Source organism: Giraffa tippelskirchi, chromosome 8 (genome assembly GCF_054371585.1).
Source record: "Giraffa tippelskirchi isolate mGirTip1 chromosome 8, T2T-mGirTip1v1.2.pri, whole genome shotgun sequence".
Lineage (NCBI taxonomy): Eukaryota > Metazoa > Chordata > Mammalia > Artiodactyla > Giraffidae > Giraffa > Giraffa tippelskirchi.
Genome location: NC_137282.1, coordinates 112,409,418 through 112,422,996, shown reverse-complemented (window position 1 = coordinate 112,422,996; position 13,579 = coordinate 112,409,418). Strand labels below are relative to the sequence as shown.

General features: G+C 36.0%; 1 protein-coding gene across 5 annotated transcripts in view; it reads left to right on the top strand.

Annotated features, from left to right (window-relative positions):
* CPEB4 (cytoplasmic polyadenylation element binding protein 4) overlaps window positions 1-13,579 on the top strand; it is a 68,610-nt gene that overhangs the window by 35,560 nt on the left and 19,471 nt on the right. For 3 of the 5 annotated variants that reach the window (XM_081523563.1, XM_081523566.1, XM_081523562.1), the window contains exon 3: window positions 4,053-4,103. The exons of the other annotated variants lie outside the window; for them this stretch is intronic. In XM_081523563.1, coding sequence (XP_081379689.1) covers window positions 4,053-4,103 — 51 coding nt within the window. The remainder of the gene's footprint in view (window positions 1-4,052; window positions 4,104-13,579) is intronic. 5 annotated transcript variants of the gene reach the window in all.

Sequence of the window (13,579 nt, the reverse complement as noted above, 5' to 3'; positions counted from 1 at the left end):
CATGAAATCTAATAGCACGATAGAACATTTGATATTTTTTATTGCTTGTGTGTTTGAAATGGTAGCATTTATTATATCATTTCCTGCTGAATCATCAGTAGCAATAATATCTTGGTTAGTTTTTAGAAAATAACTTATTTTACCTAATTTTTAGAGTAAGAGATACACACATTCCTAATTTATTAGAGTATTTCCTTCTAGTTTTTTTCCCTCCTTTCATCTTATTAACTCGGTTACTTTAGTTAGTGTCTTAATATGATAGTTATGATAGTACATACTGTTCTTTTGAGCACCTCCTCCCCCCAGTAATTCTTAGTCATTCTGGTTGGTAAATATTGGTTCTTTCCAACTCGCAAATGCCTACTTGGAATCTGAATCTTTTCTAGGCTGTAGAGTTGGTAGTGTAGTTCCCCAGAGTCACACTGTATCAGTTGCCTATATTTGGCTAGGTTGAGTCATGTCACCAAATATAGTCTATGCCTTCTGCATGATGTATGCCAGGCTTCTGGCTCCAAATGCCACAGCTGGCCTCCAGGGACAACTACTTTTCCTGTCATAGCGTCCCTTAAGGTTAGGACTGCTGATCCGGCAGTATTTCTTTGTATTTATAACATAATCAATACTAAGACCCTCCAAAGACTGAATTTTATCCAAGAAATAGATACACTTGCCAGAAATCCTAATGCTTTCCTTCTCCCTTGAGGAATTCAATTCTAAATGTACCAAAGCCTGGGTTATGTTTATAGATAAATGAGTTATCAAAAAACCAAAAAACAAAACTCACAAACACTGGGTTATATTCATACTCAGATATCTGAGTGATTTTTATTTTACTTCAGTGTATTCATTTGTGAAATGATGGTGTTTTAAGTTCAGTGGAATAAACTCATTGAATGCTTATTTGGTGCCCAAACAGGAAACTCAAGGTACCTAGGTTTAATGACAGCAACAACAACAACAAAGCTCTAGTTCTTAAAGAGGGGGGCTGTTACTTAAAAGAGATAAGATAGTTAGCGAGTAGCTGAAATGATTACCTAAGACGGTTGTCTATTGCAATATAGATAGAAATAAAATTTGGTGAGTTAATCTAAAAAGGGGGATTCTTTTCTGGGTAAGGTGCCCTAGGGAAAATAATTGAAAAAAACACAAGTAAACAAACAAAAAAGATTTGAAAATATTCTCCATTGGAAACAAAGAGGTCTTGGAGGAAGGGAGGGGGTTGTCAGTTATCTAGCCATGGACTAGAAAATGCAAAAATGGTGGTGAAAATTGACATCTGTAGAGCAGAAATGAAAGGGGCACAGGAGAATGTGAAAGGCTTGTAGAAGACTTTAGAGTAACATGGAACTTACAATGGGAGCTTTCAGAGGACTTTCAGAAAGAAAGGGGTCTGTGTGCTGCATAATAGACGTCATGAATGGATGACTCTAAATATTTTAATTATAGAAAGAATTTATAGGATAGGGCAGGTAGGGTAGGGAAGCATTATGAAAGTTTTTTCCAAAAGTTTTCTCATGTCACTGCTAATATTTTAAAATTGAAATAGAAAGCATTGCTATTTGTTTAACAAAATATTTAACAGGTATATTTACTATACAGAGGGCATAACTGATTCCAGCCCAACAGGAGTCATCATAAGAACAGGTCAAAAAATAAAAACAAGTATCACTTTCAGAGTTAAACTGTAAATTTGCCAGTGATTCTTAAGTGTCCTATTGTCTTAGCTAAAGGATAGAATTACAGTATTCAGAAGTCTAAGGAGCAGAAAAAGTCTCAAGGATACCTACTTTGTGAGTGCAGAGTGGCATCTCAGGAGGTGTGTGTTGAGGCAGACTGAGAGAACTGAGTGAGGGGGTATTTTTGTGCCTGTTTTGTTGAAATATTCTTATCTCTTTCTCCTTAAAAGGCATCCCAAAAGTGAGTTTCTGATAAGGTGGAACTTGACTAGTTAAATTGGGCCAGCTAGTTTGGGAATTTATCTTTGGATTCTCATTGTTAATTATACTTTTTTAGTATCAAATAAGAGGCATTATAGTTCATATAGAACAGCCTTGGTTTCATTAATGTTACCTTTTAAAAAAATTAAGAGTATCTTCTTAGAAATAGCAGAAACTTAACTTCAGTTAATATCATTAAATATTTTTGTTTCTGTGTTGATTCATATCATCTTTTTAAAAAGTATTTTATGATAAAATGATATGAGTGATAACTATTAGTTCATTGACTAGAGGGTTTTACAGCTACAAAAGTAATGCAAGTGTTCCATCACAGAAAGTCAGCTGCTGCTCTGAGTTAAGTGATTCAGAAACACTACTCCCTCTCTCCCTCCCTCCCTCTCTCCCTCCCTCCCTCTCAAGTTTTTAACAGTTAAGGTCATGTTCTTGTTCCAGCATCTCAAGTCTATGCTTTTTTAAAGATATTCTTGTGACAAGTCATATGATCTGGGCTTGCAGTTAAGCTGGAATTCACTGGATTTAGATACTTGCCTGTGTATATAAACATTAAGTAACAAAGCCAATTTTTAGGAAGAAATTGAAATATCAAAGTTAATTTTCACCTCCTCCTTGCCTGTCTCCATCCCTACCTTTCCTCCCTAAACAGGAACACACTGAAATTTTAAGTGAAACAATTTAAAAAATCCTTGTATTTGGTTTTAAATTGCAGAAAAATTTTCAGATTTTGTTTCATATTAGACTCCTAAGTTTCGCATGTGGATTAATTAAAGCTATTAGCAACAGAGAACACTTTTCTCTTTTCATGGCATGAGTTTATTTCTGTGGAGACTATTTGAAAGAAGATTTGAGAGATTGAAGGATAGCTGTGGTCTAAAGTTCCTTTCCAAATAATTTTAAATGTGTGGCTGGTGGTGGATAGAACCACGTGCTAGCCCTGGCTCCCATAGTGCTCATCGGAACTAGGTGGGGTCTGCAGTCTTCCCGGCATCCTGAAAGGCTTGCTGCAGTCATGGGGGAAGCTCTGCTCACCCACCGTTTTTATTGTCTTGGAGAGTCTGTTATGGTTCTATGGGGTCAGAGTTTAAACTGCTGTTTCCTAATTGGAATGTTTGTAATTCTGAGTCAATTTTATATTCTCACACTACTCCTGATGCGTAGAGTGCTGAACTCTGGTAGGTAATTAACCATCAAGTTCCCCTTTCCATTGCTTAGATGAGCAAGACTTGAGGGTTCTTTATCATTCTTACAAAGGGCATGTGGAATATGGATACATAAAAATGTTGTAATAATGAGTTTTATAATTTATAGCATAGATCTAGGTTCATAGTATGTGCAGTCTGGATACCTCAACTTACATGTAGAAACTCTTCCAGAGTAGAAATACATTCCCCCCTGTATTTGTGGAAGATGGTGCATCCTCCAAAAAATTTTAGACTTTCATAAGCCCTTTTCTCATGGATACCTTGCATGCCCATTTTAGGTTCAAAATTCAGAGAAAATTAACCCAGCGTTTATTGAATGTTCTTCTGCCTCTGTGCATTTTGCTGTGTGCTTTGCTGTTTTCTTCATGTATAAGTACAGTGAAATGTGTTCCTTTACTTTCTGTACTTATTCCCCCAGATGTGAATTTAAACCTACTGGCCTGTCTATACATGTAGGCATAAAACTGGTACTTTTGTTATGATTCATATAAAAAATACTACTGCTAGCTGCATACTTTTAAAAAGCAGTAAAGAACTGCACATGAAAGAAAACGTGCACATTTATGGGGAAAAACATGAAGATTGTTATTAGGAGTTGATATGAGAACATAATGGTATAAAGATTACTTTGGATGTGGATTTGGAAATTAGAATAACTGAATAGTGAAATATAAGGGATATTTTATTATCCCACTTTCAGGCTTTCCTTTTTTGAATGTTGGTGAACATGCCGTTTGATATGTCCTCTAACTCTTTGTGTTTATTAGCACAGCTAAGTTTTCTTTCCATAATATGGTTTTTAAAATACCTATTAAGCAATTAATTCAGCTTTGTTGTTGAATACATTTAAACCATCTATGAAAAAAATATAGTAACGGCCTTCTTTTACCCTTAGGTCGTCTAAACTATTCATATCCAGGATCCGATAGCTCTCTGCTTATTAATGGTAAGTGATAATGATTGATTCACCCTAGCGAAATTCACAGGACTGAAACAAGTTAGTAGTGGTTAGAAAATACAGTAGTTGTGCTTCAGCAGGTGGAGAAATGACATTAGTTTGCTCTGCAATGATAACTGAAAGTTGCTATTAATCTGTCAGGTATTTTATGAATAATTACTATTCCTCCAAATTAGAGCAGAAACTTTTTTTAAACTGTAAGAGCCAACTAATTTGCTGTCTTAAAACTGGTGACAATGAAAATAAATGAGGATCCCATAATGACACATAAAGAATGGCTTAATGTAGTGTTTGCCTCTGTAGAGTGACCTTTGAAATGTCAACACGAAAACCATTTCTGTGTAGTTGGAAAAGGAAAGGGAAGGTAATCAGAGATCTAAAATCGGAAAAAACAGCCTAAGACCACAGGGCTTGACATTGCAAAGGACAAGGTCATTCACTATTTGCTATCTAATGATAACAAGAAAAATGAAGTTTTATTAGCCTTTGCAGTGCCTTCAGTAAATTCTCCTTGCCTATTCTAAATATTACCACTGAGCTGTTCTCTTTTTATGTGTGTATTGTGAAGCAAACTATATTTGTTAAGAAAGGAGGGGCCATCTACTCACAGAAGGAATTAAAGAATTTTAAAAAAGTCTTTTTTATAAGACTATAGTTTAAAATAATTGGGTGGAATACAGAAGTCTTGTTTACTTCTTTTTCACTCTTTTACTATTGTGTATGGATTTCAAATTTGTGTATTCATAGTGCCATCCACTATGAATGAGTTGCTAAATGAGTTGCTAAAACTCATTTTAAGTCCCACCACTTCTATGAAATATTCTTGACCAAATAACCATATTCTCCTTATTCCCCAAACAAAGCAAAACTAAAAAAAATCCTCCTCCTTGTCCATGGTCTAGTATGAATGAGGAGTTGAAACTTACTTTTTTAACCGAATTTCTTTTTCTGTAGTGTTTAAAAATCAGTGTTCTGTAGAATATAGGATTATTGAGCCAAGAAAAGTTAGAAGGAGATTTGATTTATGAGAGTTGCTGCATGCATTAGATCCCCTGGAGACCATGTGGCTTGTAAAAAGCTCCCTTGTTCATCAGTCTTTGGTCTTTACATGCTGCAGTGCCAGAAATAATGCCAAAATACAATATTTCAGCATAAATGTGTATAGACTGAAATCCAAAACTGGTGACAGTGGCATCAGGATAAGAAGGAGTAATATACGGGTTGCCACTCTAGTGTGGTTTCATCTTTTCCTGTGGAATGAGTTCCAGAGTCAGGTGCTGGAAATTGCAAGCAACCAAAATCTGAGATACTGTTGTTCTGTCTAAGGCAAAGGGATCAACTCTTCATTCTCCCAACTGCTTCATTACTGCTAAATTATTAATAGGTCATTTGTCCCTGGGGTTCATCTTTGTTGAATTGAGAAAAAGAAACATTCTCTGGTGGGTTTTCCTTAAAGCCAAATTCACTTAAGTTTTTAGTGTCTAGTATTAAGATTTTTTTCCTTTTATACCCCACACCCCCCTTAATATCCTTTCTTTCAAGATTAGATTATTTTTTAGTGACCCTCACTTGGCAAAGGAAAAATAAATGTAACTTCCCCTCCAAATATTTATGTTTTGAAATTTTACTGCCCACACCCTCTAGAAGTAGACTAGATGGTTTTTTTTACTGTTGTATACATGGAAATTTTATTCTAGAAGTAAACTGACTGAGGTTAATACTATCTCAAACTGAAAGATAGGAAGATAAAGAACAAAGAGATGTCAAAGAGGGGAAACTTGCTGTCTCCTCAGGCAAGACCCAGAGTATGGGGTTATGGCTGCCATGGTCCCAGATTCAGTATTCAGCTTTACAGGGTCTCAGAACTTGATTTTGTCAGTATGATCAAGTGTTAGTTCTTAATAACAAGCTGACTTGTACTGGATGCCAAGTTATACATTCATAATGAGGAGATGCTTCCAGTATCTCTAGATACTGGAGTTTACTGAAAGACCCATTCCCTCTCTGACAGCAGAGTCCAGATTATAGCAGGTTGCTTAAAAATCTTGAAATTAACGCAAGGTGGAGGTGGAGGGATGTTAAGACAGTTCTTTAGTCACCTTGATTTAGGCATGCAGGAGACTCGAGTTTGATCCCTGGGTTGGGAAGATCCCCTGGAGAAGGAAGTGGCAACCCACTCCAGTATTCTTGCTTGGGAAGTCCCATGGTCAGAGGAACCTGCAGGGTCGCAGAAGAGTTGGACATGACTGGGCAACTAACCAACAATAATAAATTGCCCATTCTCTTCAGTCAAATTTTTGAAACATCTTCCATGGTGGATTGCTTCTATAGATAAATTCGTCTCATTCGTATGATAATTCTTAGTAGCACTTTGTTCTCACTATAGCTCAGGTTTTGGGGGCTCCTGTATTGCAGAGCTAGTTTAATGCATTACTTGTGTTTAATGAAGATAAACTCAAAAATCACAAATGATACCCATCTTGTAGGATTGCGGTGGAGATTAAGTACATGTAAAATCATTTAGCATAGCACCTGGCATGTAGTCAAACTAAATTAATTAGAATGTCATTTTGGGAATATTAGTGCTAAAGGTTTGTAAGGGGAAAAAGAAACACAAACCAAGAGATTATGATGAGTTGAAAAAATTATCTAATATTGAACATGCTTTCTTTGTCTCTTATTAAGATAGATAACCTGAAACTTAATTTATTTACTTTTAAATGCAGTCTCTTTACACCTTACATCCATTCAGCCTTTTCTTAAAGCTGAAAATAAGCCTAATGTGTTGTGTTGCTTTGTATTCACTATTCAACTTTGATACTTAAAGGAACCAGCAGGAGCTGTTCTTTTCTGTCCATCACAAGTAGTCTATTCAGGCTTTTAAAAACCTTTAGAAAGGTGATTATATAGCTACTTTACTTTGCTTCAATTAATAACTTTCAGAGCTTTTTCTTCCAAGCCTCTGTTGAATTGAGAACAATTTCTTGCTTTATTTGAATAAAAATATGAAAGAACTGTTTCCTCTCTTATTGTACTTTTGAATTTCATCGTGACTTTTATTGTGTAACTTGTTTTGAAATTTTCAAGCAATCAGAGGTTTGGGGGAAGAAGTGGGGTTTAAATTCTAAATAAATAAAAAGAAGAAGATTCAGAATACTTAGTTAACTAGCTTCAGCAGTTATACTGGAATAATATCAGCATTTACATGTACAAAGATAAAAAAGGGCTTGCTTACCCAGCGGATCATATTGCTTTCTTTTTTCCCTGTGGCTATCTATACTCAATCATCAGTTTTCAGACTATGCAGTTACCTTCATATTACCACTCATGACTTTTAAAAGAATGCCAGTATAGTTCAACAAATATTAATTGTGTATTCTAGGGAATTATTATTGTTGTGTTACTAATTGTAAAGATTTTTTGAGGGGCATCCTTAAGGGGAGATTCTTGGATTTTAAATGTACTAAAAAAATAAAACAACTTTTTGGCTACATTTTGGATACTGTAATTAGTTCTCTAGGACTGCCATAACAGGTACCACAGACTGGATAGCTTAAACTGAAATTTATTTCTTGTCTTGGAAGCTCAAAGTCTGACATCAAAGTGTCAGCAAGGTTGATTTCTTCTGAGGCTTCCCTCCTTGACTTGTAGATAGCTGTCTTTTCCTTGTCTTTACACAGTTTTCCCCTCTGTGAAAGTGTGCGTCCTAATCTCTTATAAGGACACCAGTCATATTGGATCAGGACCAGCTTGGTGACCTCTTTTAACTTAACCACCTCTTTAAAGCCCCTGTTTCAAATAGTCACATTCTGAGGTTCCGAGGGTCGGGACTTTAGCGTATGAATTTTGAGGAGGGAACACTATTCATCCATTAACAGATAACCATTTCCTAGTTAATCTTATGTAGTAGGAATATAGTTAGAATATCCACTTTATAGTTATGAAAAGCAACCTTGAAACACTTTCTCAGCTAAGTCAGAAAGCAGTGCTAACCATAGGCAGATTCATCTCATATTTCTCTGGTGTGTTTTGGTTTAGCTCTGAGCTAGATATCAGATTGAATGATTAATTTTCCTTTCACCCAACTTGAAACTTTATTTTACCCAAGAAAACTAACATTTAACCACTACCACCACCTCTGTATATATAAAAGTACCCATGTGTGGTACTTTTTTCTTCAACCTCCCACTTTACAGCTTTAGTATTTAGGATTAGCTGCTTCAAAAATGAAGCTTCTGGCAGGGAAAGTTATAGAGTAGCAAAAAATACTAGTTTTGAACAGATTCATGTATGTATTTCCTTTCCTCTGTGGATGTCTCTCACTTAGAAGCACCAGCTAAAGTTCTTACTTGTCCCAGAAGAGGTTAGAAGAAATCTTTTAAAAGTTAGCATAGAAAAATATCTCTTAATTGTAGTTCTTTTAAAGGGAGAAGATTATTTGCTTAAGAAGGGTAGGGGACAGAAATCTACGAAAAGGGAGGGCATAATTTACCCAGGAGAAATGTAGATTATAGTCACTTGCTGAAAATGTATGTAATATGGTTCATAGTTGCTACAGGAAGGAGCATGTTGAAAGATTCTTTCATGAAAAAGACAATATGAAAACTCTATTGTAAACTCTATAAAGTGCTCTACAGTTGTTAGCCTTGGAATAGTAATGAACAGCTGAGAGTAACTGTTGGAGATCAACCTAAGAATATACACATATGAGTTTACTTTTGAGGAAGGAAGAAAATTATTATTTACTGAGTGTCTGTCAGACCATCATATATATATGTGGTATCTTTTGCTATTCATTTTTGCATTTTTATAAATAATAAACTGAGGGTTTGGGAAATAACGAAACTGAATTACATTCAATCTCTGCCCTTCTGTAAGGCAATTTAAATAATCCTCTCATATCTTTATTATATCTTGTCAACATTCTTTGAATTAGTATAGCAAGCTAGTATAAACACAAGCCAACGTGACATAGGAAATTCTATAAATTATATGAAAGTGAAAGTTGCTCAATCGTGCCCGACTCTTTACGACCCCATGGACTATACAGTCCATGGAATTCTCCAGGCCAGAATACTGGAATGGGTAGCTGTTCCCTTCTCCAGGGGATCTTCCCAACTCAGGGATCGAACCCAAGTCTCCAGCATTGCAGGTGGATTCTTTACCAGCTGAGCCACTAGTGAAGCCCAAGAATACTGGAGTGGGTAGCCTATCCCTTCTTCAGGGGATCTTCCCGACCCAGGAATTGAACTGGAGTCTCTTGCATTGCAGGCAGATTCTTTACCAGCTAAGCTACCAGGGAAGCCCGTAAAGCATATATTTAAAATAATTTTGTGACAGTGAACCCATTAAGAAATTAGGGGATGATTTATAAAATCATTTAAAATGATTCTTTGCATCTTTGTTGAATTATATACTTTGGTCTTTGTGATGATTGTCTGCTTTTTGGTCCTGCCACCTTTATTCTTTTGTTTACAGATTAACTCCTTTCAGCATCCAGTCTTTGATTTATATCTTTTTAACTGGTTTACTAATTTGACTGATTCTCCCACATACTTTTTTTTTTGGTCCTACTGGAAAAACAAGTTATTTGATAACATCTTCTAATCTGACCCATCTCCCCTTGTTTTTCCAAGTAAGATTGCTGTCTACCTTCTCAACAGTGGGCAGTGAGCAGTAAATGGAAGTAGACCAGCCTGAAGTAGCATAAGTAGTATTCATTGCCCACTAAAAGCTAGTCATATTTTATTGTTTATAGCCTAAAGTCCTGTTCTTTTTTAAAATTTATTTTTAATTGGAGGAAAATTGCTTTACAATGTTGCGTTGGTTTCTGCCATACAACAACGACAGTCAGCCGTAAGTATACATATATCCGCTCCGTCTTGAGCCTCCCTCCCACCACCGTCCCATCTCACCCCTCTATCACCACAGAGCAACGAGCTGAGCTCCCTGTGCTCTGCAGTAACTTCCCACTAGCTGTCTGTTTTACACAGGGTAATGTGTATGTTTTCAGTGCTACTCTCTCAATTCGTCCTGCCCTCTCCTTCCCCTGCTGTGTCTGCAGTCTGTTCTCTACATCTGCGTCTCTATCCTGCCCTGCAGATAGATTCATCAATAACATATTTGTAGATTCCGTAAATGTGCATTAATATATGGTATTTGTTTTTCTCCTTCTGCCTTACTTCACTCTGTGTAACAGGCTCTAGGTTCGTTCACCTCAGTTCAACTGGGTGAAACTCCTTCCTTTTTATTAAAGTCCTATTTAAGAATTAGATGCCCTCACGTAGGAAAGGATGCTTTTAATATATCATTTGTTCTTTTAAATTATTTATTTTTACTTGATTGATGATTAGTTTACAATATTGGTTTGATTTCTGTCGTGTATCAACATGAATTAACCATAGGTATACATATGTGCCCTCCCTCTTGAATCTCCCCCCCACCTTCCACCCATTCCCACCCCTCTAGGTTATTACAGGGCCCCCGTTTGAGTCCCCTGAGTCATACAGCAAATTCTCATTGGCTGTATGTTTACATATGTTAGTGTACATCCATCCATGCTACTCTCTCTGTTTGTTTCACCCTTTCTCTCTTCTCCCTGACCCTTGTCCATAAGTCTGTTCACTATGTCTGTGTCTCCATTGCTGTTCTGTGAACAGAGTTGTTAGTACCATCCTTCTAGATTCCATGTATATGTGTTAATATATGATATTTCTTTTTCTCTTTCTGACGACTTCACTCTGTATGATAGGCTCTAGGTTCATCCACTTCATTAGAACTGACTCAAATGTATTCGTTTTTATGGCTGAGCAGTATTATATTGTGTATATGTACCCCAGTTTGTTTATCCACTCATCTGTCCATGGACATCTAGGTTGCGTCCATGTCTTGGCTGTTGTAAGTAGTGCTGCAGAGAACATTGGGGTACATGTGTCTTTTTCAGTTTTGGTTTCTTCAGGACATATACCTAGAAGTGGGATTGCTGGGTCATATGGTTGTTTTATTCCTAGTTTTTTAAGGAATTTCCATACTGTTTTCCATGGTGGCTGTATCAATTTACATTTCCACCAGCAGTGTAGGAGGGTTCCCTTTTCTCCACACCCTCTCCAGCACTTGCTGTTTGTAGATTTTTTGATTATGGCCATCCTGTCTGGGGTGAAGGCGATACTTCATTGTAGTTTTGATTTGCATTGAAGTAGTGATGTTGACCATCTCCTCATATGTTTATTAGCCATCTGTATGTCTTATTTGGAGAAATGTCTGTTTAAGTCTTGTTTTTAATATAAGTACCAAGAAGAAAACTCAAAAGGATCCATTAACAAATATGGTAATATAGTGCACATAGAAGTGTAAATTTGAATACAACAGAAAAGGATAAAACAAGAAGTGGAATCAGTCTTTCTTTCATCATTCCAGTTCCTGTCTCCAAAGGTTTTTGTGGTTGTTTCTAGAAAAAATATTTGAGTACATTCCCATGTATCTATTTATATTTCCTTTGTTGTTAAGTTCACACAATAAGAATCCTACAATATATACTTAGGTACCTCATGCAAGCTACATTTTAGAGATGTTTAATGTCAGCACATGAATATGTACCATATTTTTAAAATAACTATATTTTTTTGTGATACGTTTTGTGAATATACCACTATTATGTCTGATTTGTTCCTTTTCTAACACTTGTTACAACCAAATAAGAAAAAGATACTTTTTAAATATTTTCATTTTTATAGTATATATATATATATATATATATATATAAAATGTGTGTTGAAAAAGACCTGATAAGAGTCTTTCTGTACATTTTTGCAAGTCTAGAATGCCAGACTACTGAAATATTTTACTAGAGGAAATTTACTGATGAATACAGGGCATTTGTAAGCAATCTTGTAAAGATATTTTGGAAATAATGTATTTATCAATACATCTAATAGCAACATTCACCCAAAAGTTATAAAAATTTATAGCCATAATGTTTCCAGCCCGTTTAGAACATTCTTGAATCATTTTAGTACTGAACACCAAATTATATAGATCAAAACCAAGTAATATATATGTTAAACATATAAATAGTATTCACCTTGACTCTGATGGGAACCAGAGGATTTTTATTCAATACCAACATACATCTTTTAAAAACTAACAGTGTATGTGCTGTGCTGTGCCTAGTCACTCAGTCGGGTCCAGCTCTTTGGGAACCCATGGATTGTAGCCAGCCAGGCTCCTCTTTCCATGGGATTCTCCAGACCAGAATACTGAAGTGGGTAGCCTTTCCCTTCTCCAGGGGATCTTCTGAACGCAGGGATTGAACTGGGGTCTCCTGCATTGCTGGTGGCTGAGCGACCAGGGAAGTCTTAACAGTGTATAGTCTTTGGTAATTACGGGAACATTCTAAGCAGAGTTTATTTCTGCTGACTTAGCTAGAAGTTTTCCAAAATACAGATTTCTTTAAACATTGTTTAAGCGATGTTTTAAATTACCACTACCTCTGGTGTTTGTAAAATGTCAAATAATGTGCAACGCTTGATAATCTTGAGATTGGAAATCTGTCTGACATTTTCCTCAGGAAACTGATGAAGATCTGTGTTATAAGCATTTCATCATAATATGGTTTGCACAAAGTGTAATTTGAGACTAGTGAGAGAACAATGCTTTAGTACCTCTTTCATACATGGATGAAGTGGCATCACTTACCGTTCGTTTCATACCTGAGTTCTGGTTTCATAGGTGTGTTCATGTTATGGAAAGTTCATTGAAGTGTATGCTTATGGAAAGTACACCCACACGTATATATATGTATATATATATATATATCATACATCCAAATCTACATTAAAATAATGTATATCATTATAATAAGTGGAAATAAAAAATTTAAGCATTCTTATTTTCTGTGCTCCAGAATGTCATTGTTTTTATTTTTTGGTACTAATTTATATTTATTTGCCTATTTAATTGGTCAGTTTTTGTTGCTTTAAACATTATACACCTATAAACTAAATGTGGGAAAATGTTTCTAAATAGTTTTTGGCATTTAATCTCTGAATTTAATAGTGAATTTTTTTGTATTAACCAGCTTAATTTTGTGGTATAGCATGAAAGTTTGAAAGTACACATTTGAAGACTTTGAGAGTCTTCAATTTTTGTTTTTGATGATTAGGCTTTACTGTTCTTGAAACATACTTTTGAAATAGTGAAACTTACTTTTAAAGTAGTGAAAACTATTTGGATTTCCCAGGTGGGGCTAGTGGTAAGGAACCCCCCTGTTAGTGCAGGAGATGTAAGAGACGTGGGTTCAATCCCTGGGTCGGGAAGATCCCCTAAAGAATGAAATGGCAACCCACTCCAGTATTCCTGCCTGGAAAATCCCATGGACAGAGGAGTCTGGCGGGCTACAGTCCCTGGGGTTGCAAAATGTTGGATTCAACTGAAGCAACTTAGCACGCAGCATGGACATGAGAGTT